The sequence below is a fragment of the Rousettus aegyptiacus genome, unplaced genomic scaffold (genome assembly GCF_014176215.1).
Source record: "Rousettus aegyptiacus isolate mRouAeg1 unplaced genomic scaffold, mRouAeg1.p scaffold_m13_p_5, whole genome shotgun sequence".
NCBI lineage: Eukaryota > Metazoa > Chordata > Mammalia > Chiroptera > Pteropodidae > Rousettus > Rousettus aegyptiacus.
In genome coordinates this window covers 86,558,915-86,571,849 of record NW_023416308.1, presented here as the reverse complement: position 1 = coordinate 86,571,849, position 12,935 = coordinate 86,558,915, and the positions used below count along the sequence as shown (strand labels likewise).

The 12,935-nt window shown below is 33.0% G+C and overlaps 1 protein-coding gene across 4 annotated transcripts in view; it reads right to left on the bottom strand.

Annotated features, from left to right (window-relative positions):
* Window positions 1-12,935, bottom strand: part of PDE3B (phosphodiesterase 3B) — a 133,282-nt gene that overhangs the window by 14,568 nt on the left and 105,779 nt on the right. Inside the window, exons 8-12 of one of the 4 annotated variants that reach the window (XM_016162078.2) lie at window positions 11,727-11,878; window positions 10,841-10,978; window positions 9,786-9,897; window positions 7,881-7,994; window positions 5,069-5,268 (exon numbers count right to left, since the gene is read on the bottom strand). In XM_016162078.2, the coding sequence (XP_016017564.2) occupies window positions 5,069-5,268; window positions 7,881-7,994; window positions 9,786-9,897; window positions 10,841-10,978; window positions 11,727-11,878 (716 nt within the window). The remainder of the gene's footprint in view (window positions 1-5,068; window positions 5,269-7,880; window positions 7,995-9,785; window positions 9,898-10,840; window positions 10,979-11,726; window positions 11,879-12,935) is intronic. The other 3 variants (XM_016162087.2, XM_016162096.2, XM_016162105.2) reach the window with 3 other exon arrangements.

Genomic DNA, 12,935 nt, shown 5'->3' with positions numbered 1-12,935 from the left:
GGATTTGAAAAGGGGTTTAATACAACTCTAACATAAATAATAACTTTTTATATAAATAACTATTTTGATAATTAATAACTTTCAATAAATATGAGTAAGAGAAAACCAGACATATGAAAGACTTAGATCAAACAAAGGAAGAGTGACAAACCTAAATTAATGTCCTTTTTTTGGAATATATGAAGCAGGAGGAAACATTAAATCTCTAGGTCAGAGTCATAAGATTAAAGAGGGTACTTTTGAAAAATGAAAAGTCTTGGATTATGAAAGATTATTTTCATAAAGAAAATATTCCTGACTTAAAAAAATCCAGTAGAGGTAGTACAAATGAGGTGCTGCAGAAAACCAACAAATAGTCTTGATGAACAGCTCTCATCTTGGGGACTCCTTTACCCCAAAGTTCTGGGTTCTAAAATTTCTGGTACTCTGATTATCTTCTAAGATCCTTTGTCTTTGTTATCGCTCTTGTTTTGCTAAAACACATTTTTTAGGTAACTTTCTCGGGATTGATGGGACATGGTTTCTAAAAATCTTTGGGAATCTAAGATTATCATTATTTTGCTCTTAAAGCTCTACTGTACCTTAGCAGGATACAGAAATCTAACCTGAAAATAACCCCTCTGTGCCGGCACTCCCTGTCTCCTCTCAGTTTACTTTTTCTAGCATTTAAGATCACTGTCTCTTTGTCTCTCACACCCACAATTTTTTTTTCTTCCTTACTAGAATGTAAGTTCCATGGGAGCAGAATTTTTTGGCCTATTTAGTTCAATAATAATGCCTATAACAGTGCCTCTCCCCATAGCATGCACCCGATATGTGTTGAATGAATAAACGAACGAGGGAATGAAATCGTCTTAGAATTTTGAAGACTTTATTCCAGTATCATCTAGCGTCCATTGTTGCTAAAACATGGTGCCAGCCGGACTTTTGTTCTTTTATCAGTGTGTTTTCATCCTCTCAAGAATTTGTTGTTGTTGTTGTTGTTTACACTGTTGTTCTGAAGTTTTACCATGGTGTACTATGTGTAGGTTTCAGTGTCCCCCCGCCTCCCCCCATTCAACTTCTCTGGCATTTGGCGGACTACTTCAAGCCACAGATGCTTCTCCTTCTGGAACTTCCAATATCTTGATCTATTCCCCTCTATCCTCTTTTCCTTCCCTTTACTTTCTATGTCTTTGTCTTTTCGGTCTGTATTCTAGGACAGATTACCTGACTTTTATTTCCAATGCTTGTGTTGAATTTTTAAATTTCTGCAGCAATATTTTTAGTTTCTAAGGACTCTGATTCTCTGATGCTTTCTTTTTCATAGTTTCCTGTTCTTATGGAGGCAATGTTTTCCAAAATCTCTTGAGAAATTAAAAAAAAATTCAGTGTTTTTCTATTCCCTAAATTATGTCCCCTCTCTCCCCAATTAAGTTATTCTGTTTATCGTAGCCTTACTTTCCAAGCAACTGGTTAATGTCATATGTCTGGTGATCCTTGGTTATCCATTGATATTTTTTAAAATGAATTCTAGATTGCAAGTATGATTTTCCTCTGCTATTGTGTATGTTTTATTGCCAAGTCTTTTCTTTAATTAGGGAAGGATGAGCAGGAACTCTGAATGTGGACGGGGCTTGTTACCTAGAGGGTTTTGCTTCAGAATTACCACACTGGGTGCCAGCTGTTCAATTTCTAGAATGAGAAAGATTTACTCTGGAATACTAATACCCACACTAGTAATTCTCTCCTGGCAGTTTCCCTTAATATCTAAGAGATGAGTTTTCTGCCTGCAGGTAAATGCAGGGCTGCAGTAGCTTTGCTTAAAGGTGTGTGGTACATGTGTATGGGGCTGCATGCAAGCATGCTCAAGTGTGTGTGCATATGTGTGTGTGAGTGTGTATGTATACACACACATAAAGAAGAGAATGCAGGGGCAAAGGCATCAAGAGTCTCTCTAGGGTTCCACTTAGGCTGTAGCCCCTTTCTAGTATACTTTTATCTCTCAATATTTATCCACATTTTTAATTTTCCCAAAATAGTATCAAATTCTTTAATCTACTCTTAACTATTCCTCTCTGTAGCAATAAACGCATTCTTTATTGTTATTTTAATCAAGAGGAAGGGGAGACAAATACATGTGTTTAGTTACTATCTTGAGCCATATTTTGGGGGCCAAATATATTTATGACTATCTCATTTATAAATCTCGACTTTTATTTTATTTCCCTTTACACCAACCTCATCCAAATATATTATAAACTCTAATATCTTAGGCACTAATCTTCATCTTTCAGCTAACTTTTCATTTGGAAGTAGCTCAGAAATCTCAGATACTGACATCCCTCCAGGATAAACCTGACTAAATGTTTCACCTTCTTTCATGGTGATTCAAAATAATCCTCACATGACTTCCCAGTTCACTTTCTTTACCATGAGAAAGAAGAGGAATGCTTGATTCAGTGGGTGGTATTATATATATACTACTGTCATTTTTTATAATACACTGCAGCAATACCTTTCACTACTTATGGCCTGATAACACCCACACAGTAAGCAGAAAGCTTTCACAAAATAGTCCTTATCTCACAGGCACTAGCAGAAGAAGCTCTCATGAATTTCATTTCTTTGGGAAGAACTGAGTACATTTCAGACAAACTACAGTTCTGCAAAGAAATCGGGCATCCTTCAACATTCAACAAATATTTACTGAATGCCTTTTGTATGTGCTAGGTACTAGTTCGAGGTATTAGGGAATAAAAGAGACAAAAATCCCTGACAACCTCATGGAAACTTATGTCCCACCAAGAAGAGATATGTACTAAATAAACAAAACATGTAGCATGCTAAATGATCGTTGCTATGGAAAAAATAAAGCAGGAAAGGAACATGATGAATTCCAGGAAGGGGCTTCTGAAATGGAAGGAGGTGACAAAGTAAGCCATACAGACATCTGAGGAAGGAGCACTCTGGGCAGGTAAGACAGAAAGTGCAAAGGCTCTCAAAAGAGAGTGTGCCTAGGATATAGAAGAAAATAGCAAGGAAGCCAGGAAAGCTAAACCTGAGTGGATAAGTAAAACGAGAATTAATGGGGGCTACATCATGTGGGGCCTTCTGAGCCATTGTGATGACTTTTATTAGGAAGGTGGTGAATGCCATTGGAGGGTTTGGAACAGAAAGTTTAAATGAAATATTTAAATAGGTTCACTTTAGCTGTTATGTGTTGGGAACAGACTGAAGATGAGTGAAAAGTAAGCAAAGAGACGAGGTAAAAGGCTATACTTTTTCAGTTGCTGAACTCTAATCAATTTCCATTCCTGAGCTTTCCATCTATTGGCAATCCTTATCAATGAAACGTTAGAAACATATTATGTCCAGACTCTGTATTTTGATTACAGTAAGTTCTGAGTATATAACTTTATAAATTATATTCATGTATCAGTGTTTTTAAATTCTCTGCACGTGAGAGAGGTAACCTAGAATTCACTCATTCTTAATATCCTTGAAGGAAAAGTAATAAACAAATCTGACTCGCCAATACTCAAAGTTAATAAAAAACAGACTAAAAGCAAAGAGTGGGAAAAAATGGTAAACAAATTTTACCTACATGATTATCTGATTCAGGAGCCTCTCAAATACATAAAACAGTAGAAAACAGTCCATAAGTACATATTTTGAGGTTCAGAAAGATAAGGGTGATTTGTAAGGTCAGATAACTAATAAGTGGATAACCAGAAATCGAACTTGAGTTTCTTGAGCCCAAGGCTAGTGCCTTTTCTATGTGTCATTACTGCCCAGGTCTATGATTCACCATAAGACCAAGGGACTTTCGAAAATTGTAAAATTTTAGGCTACAAAAGAATGGGCATTGATTCTTGCAGAATGGTACTGCTAATGAAGAAACGTGTGCTCCTTAGTGGGTTATTTTTCTCACAGCAATTCTTAAAAAAAGAACAAATACTTAAAAAATATTTTTTTTTATAGTGACATTGGTTAACAAAATCCAGTAAGTTTCAGGTATACAATTTAACAAGACACACACACACACACACACACACACACACACACACACACAGCATTGTGTATTTGTCTCCCATAGAAGAACAAATACTAATATAATATCTAGGTTGAACTTCATTAAACAGTTACCTGTGGAAATCATGAGAAAATGAATCACATAGCACTTTAACCTTTTCTTTCCCTCTCCCCTCTGAATTCTGCTCTTGCTCTGGCCAGAGAACTCACCCCCTACATTTTAAAATGAGAATATGTAAAGAGATGGAAAGGAGAAAAGAAACACAGAGAATAGCTACAGAAAATGAAATAATCAGAACTTAAGTTAAAATATAAGTGAAAAGTGAAAAAGATAAATTCAGCAAACAATCATTGACTACCCTCTGTAAGTCATGCAGTTAGAAATAGAAAGATGACGTTTCAGGAATCACTGGCCTAAATAAACACCCACACTAAATTCTACTTAAAACCAGGTACTCGATTCCAAGTCCTAATGTTTAAAGCTATTACAATTACAGTATCCATTTGTTGAGAACTCCTACATCTTATGCAAATTGTGACCATAAAGGAATCTTGCACTTTATCAGCTGTAATGAATACAAAAATAATGTTGTACTAGGTGAATTTTTCACACACTAATCAGAATTAAGAGATTAAGAGCCTGGGTATTAACGCATGTCTTAGAGGTAAAAAAGGTCAACAACAAAAACAAGTTTTCCATCATTATAGTTTTTAGCCATATAAACAACCTTGCCAGAAGAAAGAGTAAGTCTTATATCTAGTCAGGAACTTATCGATTTGCTCAAAGACAAAAATATTTACAGCAAGAACTCCAGAATTTCATAAAAACAGTGAGTCACTCTTCAACATTTTGTTTTTTTCATGGAAAGTGATTCAGTTTCCTCCTAATTCTTCAGATCACATCATGTCAATACCATGTGTTAATAGCCAATTAATTACAATGTAGATGGAATGGCCATATGATTGAACTGAAGGGTGATTTATAAGAGGATATACAGAATGGTTGTAAATTTTCACAATCCCTCTTTAAACTGTCTGAAAAAGTATTTCCTACCTGGGGGGCATTTGTAGCCACTAGAAATGCATTTGTCCGCCCTGGGTGATCATAATCATGCATGGCAGCTGCCACGTATAAAGCCATCAATTCCAACGCAGGAATGTTTGAAGACAGACAACCATAGCTCTCATCTGGAATTGAGCAGCTCCTCGAAGAAATGTAAGCAATTTGTCCAGGGTTAATTCTATCATCAGTATCTGAGGAACAAGCAAAATAAACCAGCATTATCTATAACTTCCTTACAGTGAAGTTAGGGAGGGGAATCCCCGTAGGTAATATGATCTTATTTGTTTACTTACCTAATAAATACTCTATAAACATAGACTTAAAATATTAGCCACCTTAACAAGTATGAGTTGACATATTGTGATAATTTTCAATTCCCTGATAATTAGTGATATCAAGTATCTTTTCATGTACCAAGTTAGACTTCTCTTTGGAAAAATGTCTATTTAGTTTCTCTGCCTATTTTTTTTTTATCAGATTGTTTGTTTGTTTGCTTATTGTTGAGTTGTATGAATTCTTTATGTATTTTGGATAGTAACCTCTTGTCTGCTATATGGTTTGCAAGTTCTTTCTTTATTTCTGTAGGCTGTCTTTTTATTTTCTTAATTGTTTCCTTCATGCAGAAGCTTTTTAGTTTGATGTTGCTAGTGCTTTTGGTGTCATAAACATTTCTTTCCTATCCTCCAATGCAATCGGAATAAGGCAGCACACTCCCTAGTCCTAATAGTCTTTATTTTCACCATAATTTTCCATTTCAACATCTTTTTGGTCTCCCAAAGTCTTGTCTTCTACAGATACTTGATTCCATAGCACTCTGTATAAGGACTTACAACACTGCTACTAAGAACTCTGAAGGAAGTAAGGATGATGGGAGAGAAAACACATACTGCATTAGGGAATACTTAAATCATGGTGAGCAGGCTGGTGATAGAAAACTGCTGTTAACAAACTGCCAATGAGGGCTCAGAAAAAAATAAGGAATATATTACTTGAAACCAGGGGAAAGGAGATCACTGTTATACGATAGCAGAAAGCTTATCCAAGTCATCTGCTGCCATTAATGTGGAACTCGAAACTTGTAACAATGAACTTAGATTTTTACCTGAGGCAATTCCTAAGCAAAGTATTGAAGATAGAATCTGGATTCTTACTGTTTGTAGCAGAAGGAGAAATCGAAAGAGAACTGTTAAGCAAAAAAGAACCACGACTTGATAATTTGGAAATTTTTCAACCTGTCCAGACTACAGAAGATATTAATAGTAGTAGGTTCACTGTCTGGAGGGTATACTCTGGACAGAAAGCCAAGGCTGTAGCTGGTCCACTTTTTGCTAATCCCTTGGAAGGATGAAAAGGTCACGGTCAGAGACTTGAAGATGCTACGCTGCTGTCTTTAAAGAAGGGGCCATGAGCCATGGAATGCAGATGGCTTCTAGAAGCTGGAAGAGGCTAGGAAACAGATTCTCCATTAGAGACTCTAAGATGAAAACAATCCTACTGACTCCTTGATTTGAGCCCAGTTTGACTTATTTCAGACTTCTGAACTCCAGAATTATAAGATATTTGTACTGTTTTAAGCCACTAAATCTGTGGTAATTTCTAACAGCAGCAATAGAAACCTAGTAACAGATTTTGGTACCTTGAAGTGGGGTATTGCTGTAACAAATACCTAAAAATGTAGATGTAGCTTTGGAATTGGGCAATAGGAAGAGGCTGGAATTTTAAAGAGCATTATAGACACCAATAGAGGATATTAATCTTAACATATTCAAGTTCACCAAACACCAAGCAGGACTAATACAGATAAAATGATAAACACCAACAGCAAAGAGAAAAGGGACACAGTAGTTTTAAAAAGAAATAACATTTATGTATGGCTAATTTGTCAACAGAATCTACAGAAACCAGAAGATAATGGAATGATATCTTCAAATGTACCGAAATATGAAAATATTCTAAGACAAAATAAATACAACTACAAACAAAAAAGCTAGAGAAAATGATCTCCAATGGAAGCACAGAACTACTGGAAGGAATAAAGAGCAATAGAAAAGAGTCAATATTATGGCAGACAAAAATGAACATAGGGCAAATTCATCAAACAAATAATAGTGCTTTTGACTTAATTACCAGAGATTACAAAGCAGTGGCTGAGTCTATGACATTTACACTGATAAGTATGGTGCTGTTTCTCAGGCATTTGTAACGAGCAAATTCTGTCCGTGTGTGTATGTGTGTGTGTGTGTGTCTGTCTGTCTGTCTGTCATCATTTCTCCCCTCTTTTACAATCTAGAATAAGGGAACCAACCATGAATGTTATAACTTAATTTATTTGTATAAATAATTATAGCTATGATGAGGAACAGAACTAACTTCTTCAGGAACAAAGTTTGAAAGTTAAATGTTTTTAATATCATTTAAATACTTAAAAGATGAAGCTTTTAAATATGTCCCCTTTCACTGGGAATATATTTTAAATTTATATGATATACCTAAAACAAAAAATGAATTGAAAGAAAAAAATGATTATCATAATATTTAGGATAGTAGTTACCTCAAAGGAAAATCAGCAAGGATGGGTCATAGAAAAGAGAGATACGGTAGATGCAGCAATTTGGATCTTAACCTAGCTCTTAATAGGTAGTAGGTTTCCTAATCTGCATGTCATTATTATGTATCAAAACTTACATAGTTTTTTGCATGTATCAAAGGTTACTTAATGAAAAATTTAAAAGGAGAGAGGTAATGAAATGAAATAGCTTGATTTATTATTCCTATTAAAAGAAAGATTTGTAGAAGGAAATACCTGTTTCATTTCCTGTTCCACGATCATTGTGGATCTGCTGTAAGCCAGGAATTGGCCGTGTTGTCAGATACCAAACTGCATGTAGGACATCTGTGGCATGTATACGATTGTGATCTGAAGTCACCAAAATGTTTTATAAAATTGAACATTCTGTTATGTTTCACATAGGACATTTTAAAAACTACAATAATTTTCTAGTCATCCTCCTATATAAAATGTATGGCTTAGAATAATTTCCCATAATTATTGTTCCATCTTATTTTTTAAAGCCTCTTGCTGTATTTTTTAAAAACTTACACTTATACTATGAAAACATAGTAAAGGGGTCAAAGAAAAGGCAAGGTAACAAGGGCTGATTGGAAGGCACTAAAAAATTTACTTAGTTCTAAAAAACATTTTGTAAACAGAGTCTGGGTTATGGAGACTCATGTTTGTAGACAAAACAGGTTTTGCACACAGGCACATAGCACAGTTACAAATTCTAGACATTTGAACTTCCCTGTACCTCCCGCCAAAAAAAAAAAAAAAAAAAGAAAAGAAAGAAAAAAGAAAGCAAAAAAAGATGAGAAATACTTTTTTCTCAGGCCTGCTATAAAAATTAAATATTAAATGGTATGTGAACACATCCATATCCATATCCATAGTACATGCATGGTCAATGAAGCACTAGTTTGCTAAATACCACAATGTGAAAAAAGGCAAGACCTGTAAGTGAAACCCAGCTTTGCTATTTCTGGTTAAATGATCTTGGGGAAGATCCTTCTGAATTTTTACTTCTCACCCATGAATGGTAGATAATACAGCCTTCCAACAAAGATTAAAGGAGATAACCTTTGTGAATCTAATGATTATAGTTAGAGCTGATACTCAATAAAAGTTAAACATTTAAATATTTAATGACTACCTACCATGTAGAATTAGAAGATACAATACTAAGTGTTAAGGCTACAGCTATGACATCATATCAATCAACTAAGAGCTTAATTATTATTAATACAATCACCACCTTTTATTGACCATTTACCATGTCTCACGAATTCTGATATGTGCTTTACATGAATCACATCACACTACCTATAGGTAAGTACTATTGTTATTCTCACTTACAAACTTGTAAACTAAAGTTTAGAAAAGTTAGATCTAGAGACTTAACCAATATATCCTAGTTGGAGGTGATAATAAATACTCCTTAACAACTCTTTCTACCCATTCTCCTTCCCTTGAAGTTCATCTTAAAGTAGCACTTTATTCCATCCATAAAATTTAGTCACTTTCTAAATTGCATACTTTATTAGTGGAAATTATAGTACATATAACTCACATTGAATTACTAAGTATCATTATTAATGATATCCCAATTAATAATTTAATGATTTGCTCTCTATATAATTGATTTTCGCCAAATATGTCCATAAGAAGGGAAACTGTAGAATGTATTGACACATAAAGAAAACTGTATCTTTTCCTAAGATGAAATTCAAATGACATTTTACCATAAAATTAAAAGCCATTAAAAATAGAAATGTTATGGTAAAATTTTACACACTTTAAAGTCAAGAATTTTCTGAAGCTCTTGACTTAATATTACTAAATATTTTTAAAGATAAGGCACACAGATAAATATTAACATAGAAAGATATATATCATGTAGTAAGTGAAAAAGCAAATTATAAATAGGTATCAATATTATAATTTACTTTATAAAAAATAGGTATAAGAAAAGTCTAGAAAAATATACACCAAAATGTTAATGGTAGTAGTAGGACACAGATTTTAAATCCTTATTTAAAACTTTTTCAAACATGTAATCTAAGTGTTTAGGAGACTATCTGAAGGGAAAAATAATAAAAAGTTTCAAAAACCAGTATTATTTGAATTTCAATAATAAGATTCGTTAATACTTACAAGGAATGTCTCGATAGCCATTTTCTAATGCACGAAAATAGTTCATGAATTGTAGAGTGGGAATTTTAAATATTTCCAATAAACCAGTGTCTTGAAATAACGTATACATAACCTAAATGTCAATTAAAATAAAGTTCACTTTAAAAATCAGAATTTCTATTTGTAGTTAAGTATATCATGTTTTTTTGTGAATTGCATTTAGGAGAGTTAACCATGTACATGTCTTTAAGTTAATAATTTACTAAAAATTTCCCTACAATGAATTTTTCCAAAACATGAAAAAGGAAGGCATTACCCTAAAGCCCTTGAAAAACCAAAGTTATCATGTCCCAGTTTTTAAATTTTTCCATTCTTTAAAGAGCTTTTTATCCATAATTTTTTGAAGGGCATATAATTTCTATTCTAGCCCTCCCTAGGTGTTAAAAAAAAAAGTCAACAATTTATTTACATTTTTGCACTAAAGACTTCAATGAGATGAACTGATATACCTGCACATAATTTATCCTTATGTTCTTATATTTCCTAAATAAGATACTTTGAAGTTAATGAGAGTGATATTTTGGGAAGGTTAATCTGATGCTGTTGTGTGAACCCATCATGTAGAACCTTGAGTCAGGGTGCTAAATTGGAGGTATTTTTCCATGGCTGTAGCAAGAAATGAACCATTTGGCCTTGAGTAAAGTACAGGGAGGGCAGGTGAAGAAAAGGAAGCATAAGTTTCAATGGTTAGAACTAGATCACTTTTCATGTCCTTTTCAACCTCACAATTCAATATAAAGCAAAACTTTATTCTTTGGTAAAATTTAATCTCATACTTTTCATTTATATATTATACATATAATTACATGATATACATTGTATATGTTTATATATGGGTTTTTATGTTTCTTTTTTCAAATTTTCTACTGAAAATCTCATTTGTGAAAAAACAATTCAATGAAAAATGTTGACTTTATGGCTAAACCAATATTATACATTTTTAAATTTTGCTTTTTATAAAGATTCAAAAATATTCATTTATAATTTTTTAAAAACAGTGGAGATCTGAAACAAACCTGACTAAGGATTCTTCCTGATTTCTCTCCCATGTTTTCTACAAGTTCGAAAATTTGAAAATTCCAGTTGCTCATCTTTTCTATTAAGGAGTCATAATCTTCTATTAAAATCAGGTCCAGCGATGCTTCCTGTTCAATCTGTAGACACAGAGGAAAAAAACCCAGACCAACTTAACCTTTCCTTTTATAAATATTTTTAAGTCCATATCTAAATGAGAACACTTAAAATTAAACATTAAAAAATGGTCAGTCTATTTTCTACAACTTTTCTCAAACATAACTTGTACTTCCTATTTCTTCTCTTTGTAGAATACTATCTTCATACACATAAATATGTCTTTCAGGCATCGGAAGACTTCTTAACCTTGACATTACTTTTATAAGTAAAAATATATTTTCAAAACACTATACAAATCTAAAATCTATTTTCATTTTTGAAGTTACAGATATCAAAGATAATTGAAAGACACTCATGTCCTTATATTGGCATTTATTACTATCTTTACTTCCCAAGAGAAATGGATGGATTTTTTTCCTTTAAGAACAGAAAAAAAATTGCTATTTTAAGAAAGTAGATTTTCATTGTCTTTTAATGACTATGCACATGTTCCTCAGAGTTGACACATATACAGTGAAGAAAATATTGGCATAGAAAATAATATATTACTATAAAATGAGTGCTGCACTTTGTTGTTCTAGGATGAATTTAGAAGTAATTATTTTTTTTATCCAAGGTTTTCTTTAATGTGGTTTAGTGGCTTTTTCAGTAAAGAAAAAAAAATTAAATATTTTATATTAAACACCTCGTTCTGGACAAAAATAATGAAATTAAGCACTAACATTATATTTCACTTTAACATAATCATATTGAAAGTTTATCTTTTACATTTGGTTGCTGTTCATTCTGGGCCTCTTCTGGTAGGTGATTATCCACTTCCAAAAATAATTTTCTGCAACCTCTGTTCTCTGTTTCCACTTCTTGTTGAGGTTCTGTAAAGTTAAGTGATTCTTTTGAGAAAATGGTGTTGTCTTCATCACCTTTCAAAAAACATATACAGTTAATAAATAAGAATAAAACTTTATATGGATAGGTTTATAAGAAATTATTGGCAAAATAATTCAGATAAAGTGAACCAAATGATATAAATTAATGACACTAATTAATTAATTACACCAGTAAGTTGTATCTTGCTGGACTGTTTGGTCCAGGTACCTTGTGCTCTGCCAATATAGACATTTAACCTGATATATCTACTCATGGGCGAAAGATATGGGCAGATATCCAGATATCCTTTATAAAAGTGAGAAACAGAAAAGTCCCTATTGATGGGAACTTTTTACCAATTTAATGTAAACAATTTCCAACATCTGAAATTGTTTGAGTTTTGGATATGAAAACTCTAAATTCATAATTATGAATGAGATTAAGGCACATATAAAAATGAAAACACAGTATCATGAACTATGACTTATTTCTCTACCAATGTGATATTAATAATAATCTTTTCCCCAAATAACATGGAAAAAGAAAGCAGCATTGGTAGCTAAACAGTATTCACTCACATGTAAAAAAGAAAATTCATTCTACTTATAATACCCTGTACAGGAACTTTCCCAAAACCCATCAACAATAGAATAAACTAGTGTACTCATACAACTGAACACTACAGAGCAAAGAGAAAGAACTACAATCACATGCAACAATATGTATGATTCTTAAAAATACAGTGTTGGGTAAGGAAGCCAGACACAAGGTACATACTCTGTGATTCCTATTACAAAAGGTTTAAAAATATCAAAGCTGATACATATGATGAGTACTGAAAGACAGGATGAATGTTGTCTCTGGAGGATAAACCTGGAATGGGGTTTGAGGGGGGAATTCTAAGGTGATGGTAATATTTTGTTAATTGATCTATGTGTTAATTGCAAAGGTATAAGTGTGTACTCATTGGAGTTGAGTTTTAGAAGAACTAGGTTTAAATTCTGATTTTTGTATTTAACAATGGCCAGCTTTTGCCCCTGTAAAATGTGGATAGTAACACCTACCTTAGTAGATGTTACACATAATAGGTGCTCAATAAATGTTATTCAA